Raw genomic sequence first — 15,148 nt, forward strand, 5'->3', positions numbered from 1 at the left:
ATCACTGTATTGCCTCACTCAAAGTCTGCAGACAGGTTCAGTAATAAAGTCTTCAATGTCTTTCTGTCACTGAAAAAACAAACACAACACCCATCCATTCCACTTCAAGCAGAATGGGTTGATTAGTAGTCATTCAAGGGTTGGGGAGAAAATGTCTGGACATAATTATGTCAACTATTTCTCTTCTTCCTATGCAGAAATAAGTGTGTTATAAATGACAATGGAAAAATCCACCTCCTTTGTTAGATTGTACCTCCCTGTTTTTTAAAAAATTCCTCGATATCAGTTTCATCAAAATTTTGTTCAAAGTGGATTGCATTGCCAAAATTACAATTTCAAGAGGTAAATTTTTACCAAGCTTTACGACCCAATTTTTAAATCAACATTTCGTCGCAGATTTTTGCTTTACACAATCGCTTAAAAGAACATCACATTAACCAAACATGTCTCACACTGACACAGGCATAAATCACACTTTCAAATCATCATAGATTCCCAAAATGCAAACTTATTTGAAAGCATTTCCAGATCTCAAGTTCCAGGGAACAAAAACACAAATGTCACACAACGTTTAACAACCAACAGACAAAGGTGCATTCAAACCAGACCACAAAGAGTTAACACTTAGTTCAGGAAAAGCAGCACTGAAAGCTTGTCTCTCTCTCTCTCTCTCTCTCTTTCTCTCTGTCTCTGTGTTTCTTTTTCCTTTGCAGCTTTTCTAGTTGCTCCAGGTATTTTTAATCCTCTTGGACCATTTGTCTATCATTTTTGGTAGCGCAAGGTCATGTCTGTGCCAGTTGGCCCATTTGTATGTATGTTCAATCACTTTTGCAGTTTTTGCTGGGACTGTGTTTTTCATTGCTTGATCTGCAAAGGGCCTAAACAGGGCTCCTTGTCATTGTTGGGGTCAGGAGAGGATTCAGCTCTGTTTCTCTTTCTTGCTTTGCTTTTCAATTGGCTTCTGCTGGCCTCCAGGATAGTAGAGTTGGGAGGAGTTCATTGAGTGATTGGATTCTTTTGTTGGGAAGTTTCCTCCCATTCTTCCTGGCACTTTTTGGTGCATTTAATTGGCTTTTCTGGGTTTTTTTTCCTGTCATCATTTAACTTCTGTATTATCTTATTCCGTTGTGAGATCTGTCTCATTGTGACGAGACACCACCTTACTCATTCTAATTGCTTAATAACAAGCAAGACACTAACAATAGAACATAGAAAAGTACAGCACAGAACAGGCTCTTTGGCCCACGATGTTGTGCCTAGGTTTAATCCTAATGTAAAATATAATAACTTAATCTACACACCCCTCAACTCACTGCTCTCCATGTGCCTGTCCAGCAGTTGCTTAAATGACTCTGCTTCCACCACCATCGCTGGCAATGCATTCCATGCATTCACAACTCTCTGCATAAAGAACCTACCTCTGACAAAACCTCTATACCTTTCCCTTAATATCTTAAAAAACTATTACCCCTCATACCGTGAATCCTGCCCTGGGGAAGAGTCTCTGGCTATTGACTCATTATCTTGTATACCTTGATCAGGTCTCCTCTCTTCCTCCTTCTCTCCAGAGAGAAAAGTCCAAGCTTTTTCAACTTTTCTTCATAAGGCAAGTCCTCCAGTCCAGGCAGCATCCTGGTAAACCTTTTTTGCACCCTCTCCAAAGCGCCTCTATCTTTCCTATAGTAGGGTGACCAGAACTGGACACAATATTCCAAGTGTGGTCTCACCAGGGACTTGTAGAGCTGTAGCAAAACCTCGTGGCTCTTAAACTCGATCCCCCTGCTAATGAAACCCATGGGCGGCACGGTGGCACAGTGGGCGGCACGGTGGCACAGTGGTTAGCACTGCTGCCTCACAGCGCCTGAGATCCGGGTTCAATTCCCGCCTCAGGCGACTGACTGTGTGGAGTTTGCACGTTCTCCCCCTGTCTGCGTGGGTTTCCTCCGGGTGCTCCGGTTTCCTCCCACAGTCCAAAAGATGTGCAGGGTCAGGTGAATTGGCCATGCTAAATTGCCCGTAGTGTTAGGTAAGGGGTAAATGTAGGGGTATGGGTGGGTTTCGCTTCGGCGGGTCGGTGTGGACTTGTTGGGCCGAAGGGCCTGTTTCCACACTGTAATGTAATCTAATCTAATCTAAATCTAAAAAAACACCATATGCTTTCTTAACAACCCTATCCACTTGGGTGGCAACTTTGAGGGATCTATGTACTTGCACACCCAGATCCTTCTGTTCCTCCACACTACCAAGAATTCTATCTTTAATCCTATATTCAGCATTTGAGTTCGACCTTCCAAAATGCATCACTTCACATTTATCCAGGTTGAACTCCATTTGCCAATTCTCACCCCAGCTCTGCATCCTGTCTATGTCGCGCTACAGCCTGCAATAGCCCTTTGATACTATCGACAACACCTCCAACCTTAGTGTCATCTGCAAATTTACTGACCCACCCCTCAACCTCCTCATCCAAGTCATTTACAAAAACTACAAAGAGCAGAGTCCCAAGAACAGAGCCCTGCGGGACCCCACTAAACACTTACCTCCAGGCAGAATACTTTCCATCCACAACCACTCTCTGCACTCTGTCAGCCAACCAATTCTGAATCCAGATAGCCAAATCTCGCTGTATCCCATACTTCCTGACTTTATGAATGAGCCTACCATGGGGAATCATGCCTTGTTGAAGTCCATATACACCACATCCACTGCTTGACCTTCGTTGACCTGTCTTGTAACGTCCCCGAAGAATTCAATAAGATTTGTGAGGCATGACCTGCCCCTCTCAAAGCCATGCTGACTGCCTTTAATCATGGTATGCTTTGCCAAATAGTCAAAGATCGTATACCTCAGAATTCTTACCAATACTTTGCTGACCACAGACGTAAGACTGACTGGTCAGTAATTGTCAGGGATTTCTCTATTACCCTTCTTGAAAAGAGGAACAACATTCACCTCCTTCCAATCCTCTGATATGACTCCCGTGGAGAGTGAGGAGGCAAAGATCTTCGCCAACAGCACCTGGAGCAGCCTATTATAAATCTGGTCTGGCCCTGGAAAACAATCTTAATGTTTTCCAAAATTTCTAGCACATCAACTTCTTCAATCTTGATCTGGTCAAGCCTGTATCCCAGCTCCTCAAAGTTCTCATTCACAACAAGGTCCCTTTCCTTAGAGAAAACTGAAGCAAAATACTCATTCAGGGTTTCCCCTATCTGCTCAGACTCCACGCACAAGTTCCCTATGCTATCCCTGATCAGCCCTACCTTCTCCCTTGATCATTTTCTTATTCCACACGTATGAGTAAAATGCCTTTGGGTTTTCCCTAATCCTATTTGCCAAGCCTTTTTCGTGCCCCCTCCAGGCTCTCCTCAGTCCATTTCTGAGCTCCTTTCTACCAAGCCTGTAATCCTCTAAAGCTGTGCTAGTTCTTTGCGTCCTCCACCTTATGTAAGCTGCCTTCTTCCTTTTGATGAGAAGGTCCTCTGTTCTTATCATCCAAGGTTCCTTAATCTTACCTGTCTCAGAGGAATAAATGCATGCATCACTTGCAACAACTGCTCCTTAAACAGTCGCCACATATCTGCTGTGCCCTTTCTGTGGAACAATTGCTCCGCAACTCCAACTTCCCAACTCCTGTCTGATAGCGTCATAATTTCCTTTTCCTCAATTAAATATCTTCCCTCGGTAACTGCACCTTTCCCAGTATAAGGCTATGTTAAATGTTAGGCAGTTATGATCACTGTCATCAAAGTGTTCTCCCACCGTGAGATCTGACATCTGTCCTGGCTCATTGCCAAGCACCAAATCCAAAATGGCCTCTTCCCTCGTCGGTCTGTCTACATACTGAATAAGGAAACCCTCCTGAACACACCTGGCAAAAATGGCTCCATCCAAACCATCTGCACTTAGGAGGTTCCAGTCGATATTGGGAAAGTTGAAATTACCCATAACTATAACCCTGCTACCTCTGCATTTTTCCAGAATCTGCCCGCCTATGTGTTCTTCAGTCTCTCTACTGCTATTAGGTGGTCTGTAGAAAACCCCCAATGAGGTGGCGGCTCCCTTGTTGTTCCTAACTTCCATCTATACTGACTCAGCAACTGACTTTCCTCAACAACCTTCGTTTCTGTAGCTGTGATGCACTCTCTAATTAGCAATACCACACCCCCTCCTCATTTTCCACCCACCCTGTTCTTTTTAAACGTTCTAAACCCTGGAACATTAAGCAGCCATTCCTGCCCCTGTGAAACCCATGTCTCCGTTATGGCCACAACATCGTATCCCCAAGTACTGATCCATGCTCTAAGTTTGTCTCTCTTATTTCTGACACACCTTGCATTGAAGCAGACACACTTTACCCAATCCCTTTATTTCATTATATGAAATAGATTCACTACATCCTGTCACTGCCCCATCTGCACTGTCTCCCTCTCAGATATGTGGCTCTGATTCCCACCCCCCTGCCAATCTAGTTTAAACCCTCCTGAATCACACAGCAAATCTCCCATCCAGGACATTTGTGCCCCTCCAGTTCAGGTGCAACCCGTCCTTCATGTACAGGTCCCACCTTATCCAGAAGGTATCCTAATGGTCTAGGTATCTGAAGCCCTCCTTCCTGCACCAGCCTTGCAGCCATGTGTTAAACTCTGACTGTTCCTCACCTCACTATCTCATGACACCGGTAGCAAACTGAGATCACTACTCTACTTGTCCTGCTCTTCAGCTTCCAACCTAATTCTCTGTAGCCACTTTTCAGATCCACAATCCCTTTCCTGGCTTTATCATTGGTGCCAATATGTACCACGATTTCTGGCTGCTCACCTTCCCCCTTCAGAATCCTGGAAACCCGATCGGCGACATCCCAGACCCTGGCACCAGGGAGGCAACATACCTTCCGGGAGTCCTGTTCCTGACCACAAAATCTCCTGTCAATCCGTCTAACTATTGAGTCACCTACCACTAGCGCTTTTCTATTCTCCCCCCCCTTCCCTTCTGAGCCACAGTGCCAGGTTCAGTGTGCCAGAGACCCGACAACTATGGCTTTCCCCTGGTAGGCTGACCCACCAGCAGTATCCAAAACGGTATACTTATTGCTGAGGGAAGGCCACAGGGGTAACCCAGCTGTCCTTATCCTGTGTCTGGGGAGTGACCACCTCCCTGTACATCCTGTCAATTTCTCCCTCTGAAGTTCATCCAACTCCAGCTCCAGTTCCCTAACTCGATTTTCAAGGAGCTGGAGTTGGGTGCACTTCCCGCAGATGCAATTGGCAGAGACATGTGAAGTGTCTCTCACCTGCCACATTCTGCAGGAGGAACATGCAACTGCCCTAACATTCATATCCTGCTACTCTGAAAGCCTGCACAGAACTAAACAAAGGAAGAGAAGAAAAAAAAACCTGAAAACTTACCAAGTTTACAGACTCTTAGTAAGGTTCGAGGAGGTGGGTTGGACAGAGGCCCTACGGTGTAGGGTCTCGGGTTTAGATCTCACCCACTTAAAAACTTCCCAGAAGTCCTTCACTCCTCTCTCGCATCTCTCGGCGAATGGAGGCCCCGATGCCTGAGTCAGACTCCCCTTCCCAGAAGTCCTTCGCTCCTCCCTCACACCTCTCGGCAAATGAAGAGCAGGAGTGCCTTCTGCTGTTCAGGGTAAATAACCTTAATGTGTTCCAGTAATACATGTTCAGTCACATAGTCCCCAGATGAGTAAGATTCCTGTCTCGGAGCAGGCTTAGGACCTAACCTTATGGGTCTTTGCCCAATGTCCTTCTCACCCACATTTGTGGCATTTACCAGCATTTATCTACTGAGACTCTGGTGTTGTTATTATCGTCTGCATAGTTATAAGTTTAGATTCCATATTCCATTCCAAGCATTTAGCCTAGCTTTAGATTTCACTGTATATTTTGCGACTAGTCCCCCAATTCAGGCATGTAACTTGGAACATTTTTACTAGTTTGGGTTTTAATGCTGTGACGAAGGCAGATTTCAGGGGGGCTAGTTCATTACTGTCAATTTCTTCCACGTTTGTGCCCTCTGCCAAGCAGGAATTTTCCATCCAGATTTCCACAAGCTTTTCTGCATAGTTCAGAAATTCCTCATTGCCTTTTTGCTGACATGCCGAAATCTTGCTCCAATCTGTTTTAGTAGGACCATAGTCCTTTGGCCAATTTCTGATTGCAGCCCAACCTTCATCAATAAGCTGGCCATTATCGCCTAATTCTTTTTTAACCTTCATAATCAGTTTCCCTCCTGCATTACCTTCCACCATGACAGACAAAACTTGCACTCTATCCATAGGGTTCAGGCTGTTTCTATTTTAAGCTTTTCTAATTCATCCTATGTTTTCATGCCTCCCTTTTTTAGTTGAGGCTGTTCTTTGGACCATCTTTCCACCAGTTTGGGATTGACAGGCATGTGGGCTGCCTATATGTGAATACTTCGTTCTCATCCTTTGGATTTTCCTCCTTCTAGCTCCAGGCCATAAATTAAATGGCTGGTCCTTTTCTTCAGACCCAGTAGAGCCGGGACCATATTGTTTGTCTCCCTTTCCTGGAACCCGCTCTATACCTGAGTCTTGGGATGTCTCTTAGTTGATATATTGGGGAGCACTCGGAGAAGGTGGGGGTGGAAAAGTTTTAATTGCAGCAGCTTACCTTTTCTCAGACAATTCTTGTTTTGTTGTTTAAGTTCTTCACAAACAGCTTTCAATTATTCCTTTAGATTACTGACTTCCCGGTTATGGTTAGTCCTTTCATTGGTCTCTTGTCGCTGTCTAGTTTGTTGCATTCCACATAGAGACCAATGAATCAATTTTTTGTCTTTTAATCGGGTGGTTTTACTCCAAACACGTTTAGTATCTTCCAGGGCCATCGTCCCATGGAGTTTCCGTACTTCTGACAGATTTCTGTCAAAGTTTTCGAGAAGTTATTGTTGCTTAATATATTTCATCTTCAGATGTTTCTGGATATTTTGTATGGACTTAGAGCTGATGGGACTTAATGAGCCATAGGCCAGAGATCACACTCTCTCTCTGCTGAGTACAGACGCCTGTAAATAACATGGGCTCAAGTCAGAGATCACAAACAAGTTATGCATCACATTAGACAAAGTGAGTCTGAGTTTTCATTATCACCTGAGGACTTTTAGAATGGAAGAGTCCTTGTCGCGCTGATAGAGTGAAGAGTGTCTTCGGTATTCCAACATTTGTCTTTGTGATCCTGCCATTGGGTTCCTAAGAAATAAGGAATGAGTCCGCGATCTTTTCAAATATCCAACTTTATTTCTTCTTGTATGTAGATTACGTGGTTGCTAGTAACAGCTTTTTTCATGCCTCTTATACATTTCTTTCTATCCTCCCCGAAAATGCAAATAACGGTCAGTACCTTCTGTTAATCTATTCCATGATATCTTCCCAATACACACTCTAATAATTTAATGCAAACTATTCCCCACACCTTAAGGTTTAGGCAACAGTTTGTTTGTCACTACTCTCATATCTCCTTTGAACCACTCTCCTTAGTCTCGACCACACCCGCAATAGCATTTGTAAATTTCACCCTTGTTATGCTGTAGCTTAATCACCAAATTTTCAATATACTCCACAACAACCGTATCTACCTGCAATGCCAGATTCAGTGATCTATGGACCTGCACACCCAGGCCACTCTGCATTGCAGGATTCTTAAGGATTCTGCCAGTCACTATATAATTTCCACCTGTGCTTGATCTTCCAAAACACATGACCTTCTACCACTTTGCACTTCCATCTCCTGTACACATTTGCCACACTGCACTCCCCTCCACTGCCTTCTCTCTTTATCGTCACCCTCTGTCTTCTACACTGAATTGTCAGTTATTCAAACTCCCTCATGTATGGCTATGGTCTCCAGCTGGCTCACAGGTTATTGCCATTCATGAGCAGTTTCTAGTATTGTAGTTGAACTAATCACTCCTACTTCCCATCTACAAATTGCCATTCTGTAACAAATGCATTGCTATGTTCTAATGCTATCAATGCTTAGCCAGTCAAGTTGTAGGTATGGGCACCTTCCAAGCATGATTGATAGCAAGCTGATTTTGAATGGGGCACTTATTTAAGAATGTGGTTTCACTGAGAATTGGGCCTAATCTGTGTAACAGTAATGTTGTCTTCATTTATTCTGGATTGTCGACAGATTAAAGTAGAAGATCAATTAACCCCTATAGCCTCCTTCAATCAATTAAATATTTATTACATTAACATTAGATTTCTCATGTCAACTATTGATAATCAGTTCCAACCATCCAGGGCCGAATGAGCAGAAATTTCCTCCAATTACATCTTGGGAAGACAATTAACATTGTCTTCAGTCCCTCACTGTAAACTCTGCTCCCTAGCTATCAACTCTCTCTTTCCCTGGCCATTGTTTGAGATTGAACCAGACTATTTGCAACCTTGGTTCATAGTCTGATACTGGAATCACTGTCAAACAGACAGCAAGCAGAGTGAATCAGATCAGAATCATTGAGAGGTTCATTATGATCACTGTTGAGAAGAATGGGAGCAGAACTTAGTAGATTGGAGACTACAGTGGACCATGCGGGATGCCTTTGATACAGATCATGATTTTCCTCAGACTGTCACTGTCTAGAGTCATGAACATCTGTGACCCGGTCAAGTCAGCACCAATATCCAAAGGAAAGAATGGAAAAATCATTAAGATAGTCTAGATATGTTTTGGCATCTTTGTGAATTTCCTTGTGCACCTCTTCTCATCACTCTTCTGCAGCCTTCAGCTGCTTATTCCTCTGGAATTCCGTTCATCTCTCCTTCATCATTTAAAATGCCACTTAAAACCTACTCCTCTGATCAAGCCTGTGGACATCCATCTTAATATTTCCTCATGGAGCTCAGTATCAAATTTTGTTTGATAACATTCATATGAAGTGTTTTGGGAGTAGAAATGCTGTTGGTTCTTACAGAGCTAGCACAATTGCAGTCAAGTGTTTTTGTTTTCTTTCGATCATTTCTGAACTAATTTGTTTTACTGTTATCTTAAAGTCATACAGTTATGGATTCAAGTCCTACTCTGAATACAAATGTCAAGGCTGGCAGTCTAATGCAGTACTGAGAAAGAGTTATACTGTCAAAGGTTTTATGTTTCAAATGTGTCATTAAACAAGGGTGCATTGCTTCCCAATTGAGCCCTGATGCTACCTTGACAGATATGATTTGGAGTTGCTGGTGTTGGATTGAGGTGGACAAAGTCAAAATCACACAACACTTTGTTATAGTGCATCAGGTTTGTTTGAAACTGCATGCTTTTGGAGCCCTTCCTCTTCTTCATTCACTAGCTACCTGAGGAAGAAGCAGGGATCTGAAAGCTTGTGGTTTCATATAAACCTGTTGGACTATAACCTGGTGTTGTGTGATTTTTAACTTTATATTGATAGAGAGCATGGAAGTTGCATCCAGTATCCCAGTCAGTGTTTATGACTCAGTCAACAACATGATCATCTGCTCATCATCACATTTGCAGGAACCTGCTATGTATAATTTGGTTGCTGTGTTTATTATATTCCAACAGTCTGTAAACTTCAGAAACTAATTGCTGAGCTTTAAAATATTTTGACACAATATTCATTAAAAAGTGTAAGATTTCCTACACTGAGTATATCCAATTTGCTACCACAAGACTTGGGAGACTAATTTAAATCACTGATGATTTGTTATGAGTTATGTATTGTGTAGAGTTTATTTTATGTTGTACAAGCAATACTGTGTGACATGTTACTAACTGACAGAGTGAGGTAGATAAGTGACAGGCAAACTCAACGCTAATCTTAGTGAAATCACACAGCCAAATATATTAACCATAGTACACATTGGAGGATGTTACTGAATTCTAATCAGTTGAACATTGACTTGTACTGGATTGTTTTCAGTTTTCAGGAAATCTGAATTAGTCAAGTCAACAGCCATATAATCATCAGTAAAATATATTTGAGAGAGGTGTTTCTTTTTGGCAAAAGGGTCATATTGCCCAAACCTCAGAACAGAGAATGAAATCCTAAATTACTAAGTTGTTGTTCTCTGCTTAGATTCCCTACAGTGTTGAAACAGGCCCTTCGGCCCAACAAGCCCACGCTGACCCTCTGAAGAGTAACCCACCAAACCCCTTTTTCCTCCGACTAACACTATAGGCAATTTAGCATTGCCAGTTCACCTAACCTGTACATCTTTGGAGGAAACTGGAGCACCCGGAGGAAACCCACGCAGACACCCCTGAGGTTGGAATCAAACCTGGGACCCTGGTGCTATGAGGTAGCAGTGCTAACCACTGAGCCACTGTGCTTCATGTGGTTTACCATTTTCTTGCCCTTGTTGAGAATGTTCCTTTTCTGTGTTTGTAAGTATCTGTGTTTTACCAAGCACCAGATCCTTGTGCTTCTGCACAGGCAGTGTTACTGAACTATACAAATGAATCGTGTATAATAGATGAATACAGTTCTGTCCTCATGTGATATTCAGATGTATGTGCTTTGTGACAAATCTTGTTTGAAAGCAATTAAACTTTGTTTCCCTACTCCCTAGGTCAGAGTGCTGATCCTTAATTGATTTTGCATTGGAGCCCAGCAAACAGTGCAGATGAATATGTTCAGCTATTTATTCAGATTTCACATCGAGCCAGTAGCTCTTTTGTAATCAAAAAACCGAAAGAATTGTATCTGCGTTAAATCAGAAACAAAAATAGAAACAGCTGGAAAGCTCAGTAGGTCTGGCAGCATCTGTGGAGAGAAATCAGAGTTAGCATTTTGGGCCAAGTGACCCTTCATCAGAACTTCTGTAGTTTTTAAAAAAATATATCTTTAAAGTAAGAATGGCTAATGGAAACTGGAATGGACTCTAGTGTTCAGATTTAGAGTTAAGATCCGTTATGCAAATCGAACAGCATGCAGACTTTGAATGGCAGGATCTGAGGTCAGGTAAATTAATTATTTTTCTTGTCTTTAACCAGGTAATGTGGGTTTGCAATTTATGCCGTAAACAGCAGGAAATTCTTACAAAATCTGGAGCATGGTTCTTTGGAAGTGGAACACAACAGCCCGTCAATCAGGATGGGACCTTGAGTGACACAGCTACAGGGATAGGTTCAGGCGCACCAAAGGAAAAAAAGGCAAGACTGCAAGAACGTTCACGATCCCAGACTCCTTTAAGTGCAGCAGGAGCAACACAGGAGGTTATGCCTCCTGACAAGTCTAGGGTCTCTGAGCTTACTCGACAAGAAATGGGTTTTGAACAGAAACTGCCTTCAGCAAGATCGAGGAGTGAACCCCCAAGAGACAGGTAATCAAAGTCACCCTGAAACCCAAATCTTTTGTGCTGAATGACATAAATCAGTGTTAACTAATGAGCTGTTTTAGAATGGCATGTTTCTCTATATTAATTGCTTAATCCTTGGGATGTGATTTTGATTTCTACTTTCTGACCTTCCATGTGGCCTTTCATTGTTGTCAAATCTCCTGACCTTACAATTGCCAAGTTGTGCATGAGATTTGATGAGAGGGGAAAGTTACCGCAGTCTGAGAGGCTGCTCTGTTGTTAAGAATGGTGGCTTTATGATAAGAGTCATCATGCCTAAGGCAAGGTTTGAGGAACAGAAGGTGGGTCTCCCTAATTTTCTTGCCAGTACAGGATTTGAGCTCACTCTGTAGGTGGCACTCGGTGTCATTGTTCAACTGACTGAGCTATCCAACCACCCAAATCACTTGGGAATCAAAAAGACTGGACAGTGATTAGCTTATCTTACAGATACTGTCGTGGACAGATGCATCTGCTGCTGGCAGATTGTTAAGTATGTTTTTCCCACTTGTGGTTCCTTTACCACTTGCTGCATAGAACATGGAACTGTACAGCACGGGGATGGGCCCTTGGCCTACAATGTTGTAGCAAACAGGATGCCAGATTTAAAAAAATTCCTTCTGCCTACTCCGGAGGCTCACTGAAGATGTTACCATAATATGGTAACAAAATGTCTGAAAATGAACCTTCCAGCTCAATGAGCAGGCCTTCATCCAGAACCTCAACTTGATCTACAAATCTTCTCAAAAGATAGAGGTGTGTCCAGATTAGATTCCCTACAGATGGAAACAGGCCCTTCAGCCCAACAAGTCCACACCGACTCTCCGAACAGTAACCCACCCAGACCCATTCCCCTATCCTATATTTACCCCTGACTGACACACCGAACACTATGAGCAATTTAGCATGGCCAATTCACTTGACCTGCATAGCTTTGGATTATGGGAGGAAACCTAAGCATAAACACAGAGAATGTGCAAATTCCACATAGATCGTCACCTGAGCCAGGAATTGAACCCAGGTCCCTGGTGCTGTGAGGCAGCAGTGCTAACCACTGAGCCCTTATCTAATTTCTTTTTTTTTCTGAAGTCAATGATCAGTTCTTCACTTTTGCTGACATTGGGGGAGATTCTGATGTTTGCACCACAATACCAATCATTCCTTGCATATTCATGTACTTGTCTAAATGTCCCCGTCACCCCATCATATATGTCTCCTCTACCATCCTGGCAACACATTATAGATTCCTACCCCTCTCTGTGTAAAACAAAACCTGCCCTTTGCATCTCTGAACTTTTCCCTTCTCACCTTAAATGCATGCCCACTAGTATTAGACATTTCAACTCTGGGAAAAAGGTTCTGATTGTCAATCCTAGCTCACAATTTGATAGACTTTTATCAAGTCTCCCTTGAGCCTCCACCACTCCAGAGGAAAAAAAAATTGTTTTTATAGCCTTGCCTTATAGTTCATATCCCTTAATCCTTGCAGCACTTTGTTAAACCTCTACTGCACCCTCTCAAAAATCTCAACATCCTTCCTGTAATTTGGCCACCAGAATTAAACTCAATATGTGCGTGAGTTTCCTCCGGGTGCTCCGGTTTCCTCCCACAATCCAAAGATGTGTAGGCCAGGTGAATTGGCCATGCTAAATTTCCCATAGTGTTGGGTGCATTGGTCAGAGGTAAATATAAGGAATGGGTCTGGGTGTGTTGCTCTTCAGAGGGTCGGTGTGGACTTGTTTGGCTGAATGGTCGGTTTCCACACTGTAGGGAATCTAAAAAAAACTATCGCTCGCTTGGACTTGGCTCAACCTTGCCATGTAGCAGTACCAATTGTAGTGGCACAAGTCCAGTTGCTGTTGTATCAGTATCCAACTTATTACTTATTAAAGAAGGAAATAGCCGCAGGAGACTGAACCTGCAGTATTAACATTCACCCATAACTCGTGTCTATCGCATTCTCTGCCCCTGTGTGTTCCTCAATGTGTCCACCTGGTGCTTCAACTGAACCACATGGTCTGTGAGAAGCTGCAGCCAGTCACACACAATCCTCTGTGCTGGGTATATCCTGCTTGTGAAACAGGACATATGCAGAGATAGTAATGGTGGTATCTGGGATCTTGTCTGTGAGGTGTGATTCTGTGAGTATGACACTGTTACTTGACTAGTCTGTGAGATAGCTCTCCCAGTTTTGCCACAAATCCCCAGATTTAGTAAGGAAGACTTTGTAAGTTCTTTTTCCAATACCGAGGTTGATGCCAACTGATCTGCCCGGTTTCATTTTTTTGAGATCTTGAATTCCAGACTCTCTTCTTTTCATTAATTCAAATTCCATCATCTGTCACGGGATTCAGACCGAGGTCCCCAGAAAATTAGCTGAGTTTCTGCATTAGTAGTCTAGAACATAGAACATAGAACTCTACAGCAGAGGATCGGGCCCTTTGGCCCACAATTTTGCGCCAGACAGGATGCCAAATTAAACCAATCCCTTCTGTCTGCCTTTGGTCCATGCTCCTCCATTCCTGGAATATTCACATGCTTATCTGAAATTGCCTTCAAAGCCGTGATCATATCTGCCTCCCCCATCCCCGGCAGCACATTCCAAACTCCTACCACTCTTTGTGTATAAATCTTGCTTCACATCTCCTTTGAACTTGCTTCCTTGCAGCTTAACGTGCATGCCCCCTCGTTTTAGACATTTCAACTCTGGAAAAAGATTCTGACTGTCAACCTTACCTATGCATCTCATAATTTTGTAGACTTCTATCAAGTGTCTCCTCAGCCTCTGCCACTCCAGAGAAAACAACCTATGTTTCTCTATCCTCTCCTTGTAGTTCATACTCTCTAATCTAGCCAGCATCCTGCTAAATCTGCTGCACCCTCTCCAAAGCCTCCACGTCATTCCTTTAATGTGGTGACCAAAATTGAATGCAAAACTCTGAGTGTGGTCTAACCAAAATCTTATAAAGCTGCAACATGGCATCCTGACTCTTGTACTCAATTCCCCAACCAATAAAAGCAAGCATGCCACACACCTTCTTTACTACCCTATTTACTTGAGTGGCGACTTTCAGAGAACTATGGACTTGAACCCCAAGATCAATCCTGTTCAGGGTCCATTGACTGTATACTTTTCCTTAATATTTAATCTTCCAAAGTGCAGCACCTCACACTTTCCATCTGCTATTTCTCAGCCCATATCTGCAATTGATCTATATCTCACTAGTCCTTTGACAACTTTTTACACCACCCACAACTCCACTAATCTGGATCATGTTGGCATAAGTAGGGAAGATGTGTTGGGTATGCTAGAGGTTATTAAGGTGGACAAACCCCCAGGACCAGATGGGATCTATCACAGGTTGCTGAGGGAGGCGAGAGAGGAAATAGCTAGGGCCCTGACAGTTATCTTAAGAACATAGAACATAACAGCCCTCAATGTTGCGCCGATTTGTCATACCAATCTGAAGCTCATCTAACCTACACTATTCTATGTACGTCCATATGCTTGTCCAATGACGATTTAAATGTACTTAAAGTTGGCGAATCTACTTTAAGTCATAGGCAAAGCATTCCATACCCTTACTACACTCTGAGTAAAGAAGCTATCTCTGACATCTGTCCTATATCTATCACCCCTCAATTTAAAGTTATGCCCCTTGTGCTTGCTGTCACCATTCTTGGAAAAAGGCTCTCCCTGTTCACCCTATCTAACTCTCTGATTATCTTATATGTCTCTATTAAGTCACCTCTCAACCACCTTCTCTCCAATGAAAACAGCCTCAAGTCCCTCAGCCTTTCCTC

General features: G+C 43.0%; 1 protein-coding gene across 19 annotated transcripts in view; it reads left to right on the top strand.

Annotated features, from left to right (window-relative positions):
• The window catches only part of LOC122543331 (regulating synaptic membrane exocytosis protein 1-like), an 845,124-nt gene that overhangs the window by 422,789 nt on the left and 407,187 nt on the right, over positions 1–15,148 (top strand). For all 19 annotated transcript variants that reach the window (XM_043682026.1, XM_043682010.1, XM_043682017.1 and 16 more), the window contains one exon: positions 11,001–11,329. In XM_043682026.1, coding sequence (XP_043537961.1) covers positions 11,001–11,329 — 329 coding nt within the window. The remainder of the gene's footprint in view (positions 1–11,000; positions 11,330–15,148) is intronic.

The sequence above is a fragment of the Chiloscyllium plagiosum genome, chromosome 3 (assembly GCF_004010195.1).
Source record: "Chiloscyllium plagiosum isolate BGI_BamShark_2017 chromosome 3, ASM401019v2, whole genome shotgun sequence".
NCBI classification, from domain to species: Eukaryota; Metazoa; Chordata; class Chondrichthyes; order Orectolobiformes; family Hemiscylliidae; genus Chiloscyllium; species Chiloscyllium plagiosum.